Source organism: Lygodium microphyllum, chromosome 17 (assembly GCF_053477565.2).
Source record: "Lygodium microphyllum isolate KBCC chromosome 17, Lygodium_microphyllum_v1.1.10, whole genome shotgun sequence".
NCBI classification, from domain to species: Eukaryota; Viridiplantae; Streptophyta; class Polypodiopsida; order Schizaeales; family Lygodiaceae; genus Lygodium; species Lygodium microphyllum.
Window position 1 is genome coordinate 69,009,917 of NC_141151.1, and position 14,743 is coordinate 69,024,659.

General features: G+C 47.2%; 1 protein-coding gene across 6 annotated transcripts in view; it reads left to right on the forward strand.

Moving 5' to 3' along the window:
- LOC148022008 (DNAse I-like superfamily protein) overlaps nt 1-14,743 on the forward strand; it is a 112,748-nt gene that overhangs the window by 75,076 nt on the left and 22,929 nt on the right. For all 6 annotated transcript variants that reach the window (XM_087697567.1, XM_087697566.1, XM_087697565.1 and 3 more), the window contains exon 6: nt 720-781. In XM_087697567.1, coding sequence (XP_087553693.1) covers nt 720-781 — 62 coding nt within the window. The remainder of the gene's footprint in view (nt 1-719; nt 782-14,743) is intronic.

The window sequence follows — 14,743 nt, forward strand, 5'->3', positions numbered from 1 at the left end:
AGTGTCTAGCAAGTGGATAATATTTTTGTGTGCATATTTTTGAGGGAGAAAAAGAATCATGAGTCTGGCAATTGTTGTCACACAATTTTTTTAAAGACCCCAATAGTTTGTATTTTGCATATGGCTCAACTTAAAGAGCCTAAACTCTACATTTCAACCACTTAGTATAAGTGACCAATTCATCAGAATTATCCCCAGTCTGCTGCAAAGTTAAAGAATGCTCCAACAAAGATAGCAGCTGGAATTCAGCTCTAACAGCTGACACATGTTGAATCCCATATTCTCGGGACAATGCACATGCATTCTCCGGAAAAATCAACCATGCATGTGTACCCTCAGAAAGGACCTGCCTACCAAGTGAAGCAATCAACTACAGCTTATACTCTGAAAGCTTATCATGCAACAAAAAAGACTGATAGTATCACAAAAGAAACAGCCCAGCAGGGTGTTGAAAGCATCCACTGCTTCATGTTGACCTTTGAACCTTGGAATGTTTTGGCTCTTAGCTCCTTTATTGTTACATGTAGATAGGATACTATGCTTTCCAGTTCAATTTAGTCATGTTGTATCTTGAAAATTTGCAGTTGTGATGTATACAGCACCACCACTTTTGAATATTTTCTGATCTTTTAAGAAAAGGACCACCTTGAGCTGTCAAATATGTATTGCAGCTCTTGAATAGTGCCATTTCCAATTTCTTAAAAACAATCTTTTTGCAGGATTATGGACAGCCCGGCTTTACTCAAGCTGAAAGGCAACGCTTCACAACTATTTTAAAGGAGTATGCTGCTGTATTCCTCTTGCATTTGTGCACACAAAACCACACATCATCAATTTTTCTGTAGGCTCTTGCAGTTGTCTTTAAAAACTGTTAGACATGCAATATGCTTGACTTGTGATGTCAAACTTTATAACTTACTGCGTTTGCAAAATTAATGCCATGTTTGTGAGATCAGTTTGTCAGCCCAAGAGAAGAAACACTGAGCCATTAAGACTCTTGGAAAGTGTGCTCACCAAACATGCATGAAAGGCTTCACATAATATATGAACATGCCTTGGCCATGAATCTAGTTTTCCTACAGTACATGTTGAGCAAAGCAATCTTGGTCTATTGTGTTAGTAGTTTTATCTACTGGGTTTGTAGTCTGTATAATGGTTTATGAACCATCATCCACTGGATTGTACAAAAATACCACTTTCTATATTGAGAGGTGTCAATATGCTGTCAACTTGCTCACGATTGGAAGTATAGTATAGATGGATACAGCAGGGCTGACAGAACTATGAGGCAACTCATTATCCATCCCACCTTTTGTTCAAGAACATAGCACCTTGTGCAACATCTTCACCTTTTGGGAGTCCACTGCTTTTTCTCAGTCTAGGAACCAAGGCCTTATTGTGCTCCTTGAGTTTGAGAATGCTTTTGACCATGTGGATTGGGAGTTCATGGAGGGGATGATGTTGAGGATAGGATTCCCAGAGTAGTGGGCTAGGGAGTAGCAGCTCTCTATGCATCGGCACATAGTCAGGTTATGACCGAAACAGGGATGCTCATTACCTCCTCCTTGTTTCTATTTGTTGCAGAGGCCATGAGCTTTGACTCGAGAGACAAATGCATAGGTATCAGAGGCCTTAGGTTTCCCGTCCTTGAGTTTAGGAACTTCTTGATGTGGAATTCATTTATGACACAATAGTTTATTTAGACAAGAATGGCAGTTTGAGGAATTCAGATGGGTTCCCCATGAAACCGTGATGAGATATCTTGGATGCAATGTGGAGATTGACATGACCTCAGAGTAGAAGTTGGCACCTCTTCTTCCGGGCATCACAGAGAAGCTCATATATTGGAGTTAATGAGAGTCCAATGTTTACTGGATTTTTAGGAGATTAGGACCAGAGACTTAGGGAGGAGCTTTGAGATCAAATTTGCAAGTGCCATTATCAGAGCATGGAGATTTGTTTCATGTGGCCTTCACCAGCTAGCACTGACTACAATGGAAGAGAAGCAGAGGTTGCCCCTTCTCTTCAATCACCATTTGAGATTAGAGTTGGGCCCCACTCTTGGAAAGAGGATTTATCTATCTTGGGAAAGATTCTTTGTATAGGTTGCTGCCTCAATGGGAGAATCGTCCACATTTTGAGAGCTACCACAAGAGATTCAGAGGCAAAGACTATAGGGTCTCAAGGGATCCAGGGTCACGATTAAGGATGTGACAGAGGGACTACCTCCTGATTGGCAGTGGATACAAGCACTTCTTAGACTTGGGTTGGTCCCTTTTCCAAAAGTGCCATCCTTCTAGCAGTCACTATGACTAGCGAAGATACGATATTCACTTTTCTGGTATCTTCAATCACTATTTGAGATTAGAAATGGGCCTTACTCTTGGAAAGAGGATTTACTATCTTGGGGAAGATTCTCTCTATAGGTCATTGCCTCAATGGAAGAATGGTTTACATTTCAAGAGCTACTACAAGAGATTTAGAGGTAGAGACTATAGGGTCGTGATAGAGGGAGTACCTCCTGATTGGCAGTGGATACATGCACTTCTGTTGTGACACAACCTCATGTTTGCGCTTCAAAAAAGAGCTCTGTTGGACATGCCGCTGCCCACTCCCCTGCCATTGCAACCGTCGAACCCCCCCTCTCTTGTTGACTGACATCGCGTGCCCCCCCCGCCCCCGCCCCCCCCCCCCCCCCCCCCCCACGCCCCCAATCATCGCCATCATACCTCCCCCCCCGTTGCTCCCTCCACTTGCAGCAACAACACCCCCTCCTTCGGCAGTACAACAGTGTGTTTGGTAGGTTCTCAGAATGGATGCGCAATGAAAACCTTTGGCTAGACGTCGGCGCATTCTGCGAGTGCCCTCCAGTCAAACACCTTGCGCGTAGTCCTCTCTGAGGAACAGATCTTAGCAGTTCGTGCCACAGAGCTGGAGCAAAAAGAAACACTGATCTTTGGTCAGGTCGTAGGACACTTCCCCTCCAGGGCTCGGCTTCGGGACTGGCTTCACTCCATGCTGTGCATCGGCACGACGCAGATTGTGGAGGTGATTCTCATGGGGCAAGGGATCTTCATGGTACAACTCACCTCGGTAGACGCAACCCAAGAGTTAGTGGCCAGTTCACCCTATGCCTCCACGAAGGGTCCCTTGGTACAGTGGTTTTACAGTGGAGGCATTGGCGCTCCACAACAATTTCCTTAGACACCCGGTCACCCTACTCTTCCTCGGGCTAGCGATAGAGTATCATCAGCTTGTGGAAGACTTTGGACAGCTCTTGAGCACTGTCCTTTCTGCCTCTTTTGCGGACGCGGTGATAGTTGCAGGAGTCCCAAAGGTACGAGTGGCAGTGAAAGAGACAAAGAACATACCACAATTTTTAGAGATTGAGGCAGGTGCATACTCCTTTAGGCAGCAGGTTATTGTGACGGGGCAGCGCGGACAGTGCCTGCGTTGCCATGATTTTGGGCATTTGGCAGCAGAGTGTACGCGCTTTGGAGCCAAGGCAGCTTTGCCGACAGGTCCACGGGTGGATGCGAACGGCTTCACACGGGTCTAGAGAGGGCAAGGAGGACCACAATCAGCCCTTTAGACACAATCACATCATCAGGGAGGAGGAGGGCGAGCGTCGCCCCCCCAGCAGAATACCACACGGGCCCCCCGCCCGCCCTCGCCCTACCCAACAGGACCACATGCCTACACATCCACTCCCCACAGAGGCGTCACAGGCGACCTCACCCGAGCATCCTCATCTCCCACCCCCTCACCCTCCCCATCCTCCCCATGGTCCCCCTCCCGACCCTAGTCCACAGTCGCCACCCTCTAGAGCTACCGACCCTCCCCTACACATGCCATGTACCTCGGACCATCCCACCACCCCTCAATCCTCCTCCTCTCCAGCACCACCCTCGCTGACGAGTACCCTTGATCCCCACCCAGCACAAGTGAACCCCCCTCACACCCCTCTCCCCTCCCCACAGGAGGTGAGGACCCCCATACATCGACATCCTCCACCCACCGGCAGTCTAGCCCCCCCTCCCTCCCCACACAGCCACTAGCTCCTCCGTCCATGCCGCCCGTCACACTTCCTCGAGACAGGCGTAGCTGCTATCACAGTTCTTTCGCAGTGGGCCGTGGTCTTACTTGAGAGTTGCGGAGCGTGGAGAATTCGCACTACACCTGGAGGTGGGAATCTTCGTGGTACGCAAGTCAAGGAGCGGCAAGGTCCATCTACTAGCACCATTGGATGCACCAAACTACGCTTTTTTCCTTCAGATGTCTCACACAAGAGATTGGACGTCGACCAGATAGAGGAGGAGGTGAAGAGCGAGGTGGCAGAACACATCTCCCAGTGGATGGGAGAAGGTGGATTGACACTCTTTTCCCAACAGTGGCTAGGGTGCATGATGGACATTAACTGGTGGGTGGGGGCTGAGGTCCCACATTTGAGCATTATCTTTCGAGCCCCTCCGCAGTGGAGAGCCTTGATGGATGTGATTGAGTGGCCCTTGGCACAGGCGGTCTGCTTCTACCAGTGCATAGAGCCTCGCCTCTCAGCTTGGCTGATAGATGCCCTGGTGGTACCACCAAGCGCATCCATCAACCCCATGGTCCGCCCGAGGGCTACCATGGGGGAATGGAGCTCACCGTCCAGGCCCACTGCGAAGCGTATCCGCCTGCCTCATAGCTCCTTTTCCTCGTTAGCAGCTTCCACACCGAACAGATATCTATTTGGTGAGTCACAAGTATCCCCATGAGTTTACATCTTGCATCCTGGAATGTGAACAGCCTCCACTATAGTGGAGCATGGTTCCAGGAAGTTGATTGTTCGGCAAGAGCTGGAGCTTGCTCTTGTCGGATGGATTGACATCTTACTTATATAGGAGCACAAGCTCACTCCCGCTCAGGCCCAACGGGTAGGAAAGGTACTCTCGGGCTGTTCACACACTTACTGGGAGTACGCCATCGGTGCCCATGGTAGGAGTGGAGGCGTATGCATCTTTATTGGCCCGAGCCTCACTACCTGTGTATGAGACCACGAGACGATCGTGGCAGGGAGGGTTCTATGGATCAGATTGGATATCGGGGACTCGTGCCTTGGAGTCCTCAATGTTTGTGCCCCTATGAGGTTAGGGCACGTAGTAGGTTTTGGGTGGAGATCGCAGTAGGACTCCTAGAGGTGGACTGCTGGATCGTTGGAGGAGACTTCAACAATTTGGAGGTCTTAGAGGGCCAGCAGAATAGAGGAAGAAACTACCAGGGCATGGCTAGGGAGGAGTAGGAGGCATGGGAGGTCTTCCTACTGGTAGTAGGGGCATGTGATGCTTGGAGAGACCCATCTTTCCACAGGAGGGAGAGATTGTTGGATTTCTCTTGGGGATACATGCGGCTAGGCAGAGTCCTATTGGAGTAGCTAGACAGGTTCTATGTGGGAGAGTGGGGATGCTCTCGCGGAGGCGAGGTAGGACAGTTGGTGGGCACCACTTTGTTCGATCACTGCCCGGTTCTCCTGATACTTGAGCCCCCACCATTTGCCCTAGATACGTGATCCTGTCGGATCCTTGACTCGATCTATAGGAGGGAGGAGGTGAAGAGACAGATTGAATAGATCTAGACTAGGGAATGGGGCAGGAGGGACCGGATCCGCAGAAGAAGTTGTAGAGGTCCTAGCCGAGTCGAGCAGTATTTGCCAGGAGGCAGCCTTATAGGCTAGGCAGCAGAGCTGGGAGGAGGAGAGAGCACTTTGACGGGACCTAGCAGCCACGCAGAGATTACTACAGGAGGCACTAGGGGATCCCATCCTCCACGCACAGGAGGTGTGCGCACGAGCAGCCATTGTCGGCCTAGAGGCAGGCGCTCGGAGTTCTCATTCCGTGCCTCAACAGCATTCTGGGTGCGGAAAGGAGACACAATGTGCAAGGAATTTTTCCAGGTGTATCAGCCCCGCACTTCAGGAGAGTAGATACGCAATCTTCGGGATCAGTATGGGAAGACTCGTTCTAGCCCAGACGAGGCGATGGAGATTGCCACCAACTACTATAGGTGCCTGTTCTAGCAGGAGACATCTTCGGCTAGTGGACAACGATGTAGATAGCAGGTTTGGGATGACATCCCGTCCCTCATCCATAGAGGAGATGGGACGCTCCTTCTTAGCCCCCTTCGCAGAGAAGGAACTAGAGGAGGCTTTCCATTCACAGGACGGGCAGAAATGCCTGGGAGAGGATGGCCTCTCTAAGGCCTTTTTCACTACCTACTGGGAGGTGGTGAAGGACCCCTTACTGCTGGCCTTCCAAGAGATTTTCACTTCTGGACTGATGCCAGGGAGTCTTTCTGCAAGTCTTATCAATCTCCTTCCCAAAGGGGGAGACCGGTTGGAGCTATCCTAGTGGAGATCGATAACCTTGTTGGCAGTGGCCTATAAGGCACTGGCAAAGATGATTGGTAGGCGACTCCACCCTGTGCTTCCAGACATCATTCATGACACACAAACAGGCTTTGTCCAGGATAGGAGCATCCTTGACAATGTCTTTACTTTCTAAGGTGACATAGTGGGCCTAACATAGTAGTCAGGGACTGGTTGTACTACTCCTGGATTTCGAGAAGGCCTATGAGAGGGTGGACTGGGACTTCTTAGAGGGCACTATGGTGAGGTTGGGCTTCCCCGAGGCATGGATCCGTGGGGTCTTAGCACTTTACAGATCGGCTACCAGCAGGGTTCTCATAGGTGGTAGGCGAGGGGAGGAGTTTCGACTGGAGAGATCGGTCGAGTAGGGTTGCCCCTTGGCCCCGTACTTGTTCATACTCTCTGCAGAGGCGATGTCTCACTTCCTCAGGTCACGTGTGAGCAGGTTATGCGGCCTTCACTTTCAGTGAGAGAGGAGACGGAGTTGTTAGACTCAGAGTATGCAGATGATACAAGACTCTACGTAGAGGACGATGAGTTGATGCTGGAGAGACTGAGACTAGCTCTCGAGGTGTTTTGTACTGCAGCGGGAGTGAAAATCAACTGGTGAAAGTTGGTTGGTTTCCTTACTACAGACCCAGACTCTAGCACAAAGTGTGGTGTTCACTTGGGATTTAGATGGGTGTGCAGAGGGCAGACCGTCCGTTATCTAGGGTTCCAGATGGGACTTGACATCACTCTCGCCCAGTAGTTTCTTCTAGTCCTTGATTCTATTCGGAGGAAGCTAACCGACTGGAGTACCGCTCGCCTTTCCCTAGCGGGCCAAGCCCTGGTGGTTAACCAGGTCCTCCTAGCGACGGCCTGGTACATTGCCTCGTGTTGGTGCTTCGCCTTGTCCTGTGTAGTACAGCTTCATCGCCTAGTGTGGAACTTCCTCTAGGCTGGGTTAGACGGCTCCAGGGATTCCTGGGCCAAGGTGGCGTGGGTGATCATCATCCGGCATCGGTCAGAGGGAGGGTTGGGGATCATAGATCCAGAGTATCAGAGTATGGCCCTCTTGGGCAAGCTAGTAGTTTGCGGCCTCACACCAAGAGGGTAGACCTAGAAGGTCCTATTGCAGGAGGGTCTCCAAGAGTGTAGACCGAGGCTTGGTGGTGAGTGGAGGCCATCCTTGAGATGGATCTTCACGACAGCCCAGATCACCGCCCCCCCCCCCCCCCCCCCCCAAATCCCCCTTCCCACGCAGTTTGCTTTCGTGTGTGGCAGGGCCTCTGTAAGGCCCTAATTCAGAGCCCCCCCCCCACCCCAAGGCTGCCAGGAGCCTTAGGAGAACTCTGGACCTCTATCATCCACTCCCTCTACGGCCAATGGGACCAGGTGCAGGGTGAGTCTAGAGCTCGTCAGAAGCTCCGTTCTCATTTCATGCGCACTTGGGGCAGCCAAGACCTGTTTTTTGTATTGCAGGCAGGCAGCTCCAAATAGGGATACACCCCCCCTCCATGGCTTCTTGCCCCCATCCCTCCTAGACCGCTGTGAGAGGCTTGTACATTTGATATATGTGTGACTCTGCATCAGCTCTAGCTAGTCTCTTGAGCAAGAGCACTTCTTTTTACTGAAGTAATTTAATTAGCCACACTTTATTTCCCAAAAAAAAAAAAAAAAAAAAAAAACATGCACTTCGTAGACTTGGTTTGGTCTCTTTTCTAGAGGAGACATCCATCTAGCAGCCACTGCGACTAGCAAAGACAAGATATTCACTTTTTCAATAGAGGAGAATGGATGCCTTCACTGAGAGGACTTGGACCTCACAGAGTTCATAGGATGCTCCATATAGGATTAGGGTTGTGGTGCACTTTGAGAGGAAGTGACACATTGATTTAGACCCGATCACCTATCTTGTAGGTGGATGGAGATTTTGGGCTTGTTAGAGGAGTCCCTATAGGGATTATTGTGTGATCTAGGAGAGAGGGTGTGGAGGGATCCATTTCTTGATTGCCCATGTGACGTGGCCATCTTTGGCTACACTAGGCTAGGAAGGAGAATGCTGATGAGCAAGGTCAAGGCACAACCAACAACTGCTTCCCATTGGCATATACAAGGCCATAGTTGCCTATGTACGTAGCACGGACCTGTTCTTATTGACCATATGGTACCGTATGTATCCATACAAATTTGTACATAAACAGGCATGTTTTGGCTGCCGCGTCTGCATGCATCCCCATGTGATCTTGCATTTTGGCCGCATGTTTTCTGCCTATTGTTGCCTGCATGGCACTTTTGGCCCCCCTTGGATGCCACAGTCCGCAACCTTTTCCAGCTGTGTGCACCTTCCCCAGCCCCTTGGATTCCAGCCAGTTTTTCAGCCTTGACCCTGTTTCAATTTGGACTGTTTGATTTCAAACATTTGAAGCTCCAGTGTTGGTCCTTGGATTCCATCATTTCAGCCCTTCAAGCTTTGAATCCAGCTATGATCCATCTTTTCTATTGGGTCTTGGGTCCCTCTCTTCTCCCACACTCTTCTCTAGTCTATAAAGGGTGCTTCTCCCCTCCATCCTTCCACACCAAATCAGCAAGCATTCTCATTTCCCTCTCCTATAAATATCACTTGAATCTTGGCAGTCAAGCTTTCACACTCCTATAAATATCACTTGCTCCATGCAAGGAAATCCCTCAAAGCATCATGGATGAGATTCTCACAAAGTTGAGAGGGGGATCCACTAGGGGAGGCGGAAGTAGGGCATTGGCACCAACATCTATGGCCACTCATGAGGAAGCCTCGAATGTAGGCTTATCTTTGATCGATGCCTCCACCATTGGTGGTGCATAAGACAAAGAGTGGAGGCTCATGCAACATCAGTGAAGCAATCCTCTCTCTCAAGATCCCTATCATGTGCTTTGGTTAATTGCGTTTCTTGGAGAAAGGCAATGACTTGTGGACATTGAGATTGCATGTACCATGATTGAGTTCAATCTTGCATTCATCCTAAAGCAAGAGCAATTGAAGAAGATCATAAAAGCCATTGCCAATGTAGGTCCATGCGAAAGATGGACTGGTGTCACCTATAATGACATGAGGGCCAAGAAGATTGATGAAGAGAAGTGGATTGATAGAATCGTCGATCCTATTCGGGCCGCATGGACAAAGTATGGTTGCTTCATTCACACCATTGGATTGAGTGACCGTAAGAAATGGGCCATCATCAACATACTCGTTTCATGTCTACTTGGCACATACTTTGTGTGGACCGTAGACACCGGCAAGAGGGGGAGTAAAATGATGGGCATGTTCATCTACCGCCACATTTGACAAGTTGTCTTCAACTTTCATATTATAATTTGTTAAATGATCATTATTCATGAAGCCTCTCTCTCTCTCTTTCTCTCACTCAGATGCCTTTCTATTGAAAGCATCTTCTGCACATATCCCTTGATGCCTTTGTTATTTGTCCGAGATACATGGATGCACACTTGTTTCATGGGGTACAATGTGCCATTGGATGGCTCCGTACATCCTCACACGTGCTACGGATCGAGATAGGTAGATACGACGCAAAGTCCCTCTTCTCAGAGGACAGGATTTGCCAACTTTATCAGATTGAGCTAGAGACAGAGGAGCACTACTTATGTAGATGTCGAAGTGTATTATGAGATCAGAGTGCGCTTCCATTGCTTGTTTAGAGAGGGTTTGGGCCATTATCCAAAGTGATGGATGCAAGGAGGCCATATGGTTGGGCCATTTGGTTCATAACCTTGGGATTAATACTATACCTACACTGCACTCATTTTGATGTACTTTTGGGATAGTTGGTCATTTTAGTAGTTTCTCTTATTTTCAGCTTGTTTTGGTAATGGTTTTGTAAAAGGTGTTATAAAGGCGATATACCAATGAAACCATTTAGATAGAAAGATGAAAAAATGGAGCCCACAAATGGCCCAAGAAGTGTGAGTGAGTGGAGATTCAACACAAAAAGTCCATTTGTTTTTAGTGATATAACTAGCACAAGCTTCGCAGAACATGAAAACTCAAGTGAACATTATTTTTCTAGCAATTTGAGGAGGAGATTTTGAAGAAGCGCACCTTTGGATCCATCTCGACATTTGGAATGCCAAATGATGAGAGGTGTCTCGGCCTCTTCTTAGTGGAGCTATGCTGTTATAGAGACTACCTCTAACGAACCCAAGAACAGAGAGAGGGAGCCATATGCAAGTATTCACTCATAGTGTTCTATAGACTATCGACTACTCCCTCCACTACAAAGTCCTCATTGGATCGATTGGCAGCCTCTCCATAGGGGATCACCCTAGACACAACCATAGAGAGATGTAGAACAGATGATAGATGATAGAACAGATGTTTAAAGTCTAAATAGCAATGCTATTGGAGTATATAAGATGAATACTTGAGGGTAACACGCCAAAACCTCTATGGTATGAGGATGCTCAGTGGAGCCTGTCTTCCCTCATTATTGGATAGCATTTGAGTAGGGTCCCCACACTAGACTACTCATAGGTACAATGGACCAAGGGATACTCTCTTAGATGGGAACTGATTGCCATGCCATTGACCTCCAGGATGTATCCATAGCTGAGACTTTGTTGAGGATTTAGATAGAGATAATTCACACTCTCTATGGTAGATGGTAGAGGTTAGACAATCTCGTTAGAGTTCTTTGTACTTTGTATAGTACCTCAAGAGGATTTTCTTGGAGGTGCTATTAATAGATTTTTTTTCTTGGAAAAAAAAAGAAGATTTCTTTCACACGGCCAAAATACTCCAGACATGGTGTATAGAGACTCAAGGGAAATGATGGATCCATTGCACAAGACTCTGGAGCTGGAATTGGGATTGGGATCCTATGGAGGGCACAATGTTGAAGATGAGATTCCCTGAGCAGTGGATCAAGAGAGTTGTGGCTCTTTATTCCTCAACACACAACCAGGTTATGGCTGGTGGGGCTAGAGAGAGATTCAACATCATGAGATCAATGAGATAGGCTGCCCATTATCCCCATTGTTCCTTTTTGTAGCAGAGACCACGAGCTCCTTCTTGAGAGATGATGGCATTAAAATACCCTGGAGTCCAAGGAGATTCTTTGTTTAGAGTCTGCTGATTACACAATGGTTTATTTAGACGAGGGTGAGAGTAACGTTAGGGTTTTTGTAGTGGCCATGGAGATGTTTTGCTAAGCAATAGATGCCTTAATTAATTGGCACAAGTTCTATGGATTTTGGGTACATGACATTAGGCAACCAAAATGGTGACCGCATAAGGGCTTCAGTTGGGTTCCCCAATTGATCACATTGATATAACTTTGATGTGGTGTGGGGATTGACATTACATCTGACTGGTAGTTGGTACCTCTTCTTCTGAGTGTCAGACATAAGCTCCTTTATTGAAGCTCGACAAGACTTTCACTATCATGGAGAGTGGTGGTCACCAACCAGGTTCTTCTTGCGACCATGTGGCTCACTGTACATCACTTCTTGTTGGGCATTCTTGAGGCCATATATTTGCCAAGTCAAGTGTCTTATTAAAAACTTGCTTTGGCAAAGAGGAGATGGGAGGTCAGTGAGAGCAAAGGTGGCTTGGGATGTCATCATATGGCCCAAATCTAGAGGAGACTTGGACATCGTGGACCTAGATAGCTAGAGCAAAGCCTTATTGGTTAAGCTTATTATCAAGGGTCTTCATCTAGGCCAGGTACCTTGTAAGAAACTTTTGATAGGGAGGCTTCATTCCTCACACCTATAGATGGAGGTCCACAGAAGCCCAACTTCACTGGATCCTTAAAGGAGATCAAGACAGAGACATAGGGAGGAGTTTTGAGATCAAATTTGCGGTTGCTGCTATTATCAAATCATGGAGATTTGTTTCACCTGGTCTCTATCGACTAACATTGACTACCGCTAAAGAGAAGAAGAGGCATCCATTCACTTCAATCACTATATGGGATCAGAGTTGGGGATCACATTGTTGGGGACAATTGACTTACCTATTTTGGGGGAGGTTCTCTACATTGGTTGCTGCCTTTGTGAGAGGCTGATTTGCATTTCAGGACCTACCACAAGAGAACACTTCTCAAACCTAGGTTGGTTTTGTCCAAAGGAGACATCCTTTTCCTAGTGAGTGTGACTAGCAGAGTCATGACGTTTACTTTTATGGTTGAGGAGGATTGCAGCCTCCTCCAGTGAGAGGACTTTGGCCAATTAGTTCACAAAATGCTCCAAACATACAATCAGAGTAGCGGCACACTACCTATTGGATGGATGGAGACATGGGCTTATCAGAGGATACCTCTCCAGGTATTACAACAAGAGCCAGGAGAGTGGGTGTGGAGGGATTCATTAATTGATAGGCTATGCAACTTAGCCTTCTTTAGCTACCTACTAGGTTGGGGAGGAGGATTTAGATGAGCAGGATTAGAGCACAACCAGCAGCCATGTCCCATTGGCATAGACACGGCATCAGCTTTAGGCCTACAAAGATATCCCTCTTCCTATGGCTATTAGCTCATAGGAGCATAGCAGTTGGTACTCGACTGGTATGCAGCAAGGAATCAATGGCAAGTATATGGTGAGCCAAAGGATACATAAGAGTCATTGTCTATGGGATTTCTAATGAGCTATGGAGGAGAGTCCTTAGGATGATATTCCACAACACAACAGTGACCATGGTCGTGACTTGGGGGCCTGTAGCTTAGGTTACAGGCCAAGGCCCACACGTGGCTATGCGAATGTTTAGGGGAGCCTTTCATCATTGGACATCATTTGAGCAGAATCTCCACTCTATATTACTTGCAGGTACAGTGGACATAAGAGTCATTGTCTATGGGATTGCTAATGAGCTATGGAGGAGAGTCCTTAGGATGATATTCCACAACACAACAGTGACCATGGTCATGACTTGGGGGGACCGTAGCTTAGGTTACAGGCCAAGGCCCACATGTGGCTGTGAGGATGTTTAGGGGAGACTTTCATGATTGGACATCATTTGAGCAGAATCTCCACTCTATATGACTTGCAGGTACAGTGGACCCGAGGACATTGTCATGGATGGGAGCTAATTGCTAGTATCATAGCTTGGCACATTTGGACTGTAAGGTGCAGCCATGATATATGAGGATTGTTTTCAGGAGAGTATACCAAGAGAACTGGCACTCGAGAGGGTTGAGCATCATGGTATACATCTAGTGCTAGATAGTTCACCATCAAACAGACCACTGTATAGGGTTAGTGCAAACAATAGGAAACCACAAGTTAGGTGAATCACTTGTTGGAGAAGGAGATGATTCTGCCTAGTTAATCACCCTTCTGTTCACCTACAAGTTAGACTACTTTCTAAGATGAAGTTCAAACTTGACATGTAAATAAATGAAGGAGCAGAGCATAATGTACTGCCTTACGATGTAGGGACTGAACTAGGACAACTTGAACTTGTATCCACTAACGCTCAGATCCTACTCGATGTTAGGTGAATGTAAGGTTATGATGATGGTGGAAAGCAAGAGTATTCCCATCCAATTATTTGTATTGCCTAACTGAGAGGATGTAAGGAGACTCATGCTTCCATAGGAGAGACTTCTTGAGGATTTGGATAGAGATCATCCTCAATCTCTGTAGTGTATGGGAGGGGATGCAAGGTGGTTCCAAGAGGAAGAGGAGGAGGAGAGAGGCCAATCATTGGATTCACAATGTACTTAGTTGCTCTTTTACTTTTCTTTCAAAGCATTCTTATATCTTTGTACTTAGCTACCCTTTACAAAGTATTCTTATATCTTTGTAGGTGTATATATATGTGTCTTTCATCTTTATATGAAGATGAACATGCCATGACAATCTACAATATGATGCTAAATGGGTCGGTCTAGGGTACACATGCCTATAGGCATGTGCCTCTAGTAAAGATAATGTAAGTTGGCCTATGTTCAAGCACATAACCTTGATCATAGTTATAGGCCATGTTTGGGAGGATATTTGAAAGCCATAGAGGAACTAGTTATAAATGCTTGAGGAGCATAAAGGAATTTGTGCTTTTGTGAAGGATGTTAGTGCTATCTCAACTATTGGTGGCATTGTCCTAGGCTCTAGGGATATGGAGGAGAACCCTCAATATAGTCTTTCATGGCACAATTGAGACTATGATAGCAACTTGAGGGGCAATAGCTAGAGGAGGAGAGGTCTTCTAGTGGACATGTGGTTCTGGCATCTTTTTCCATACTGCTCCTTACGTGGTTTGGTATTATAGCACGCTAGATTGGTTGTTTACACAATCATTGGATTCATGACATACTTAGTTGCTCTTTAACTTTTCTTTCAAAGCATTCTTATATCTTTGTACTT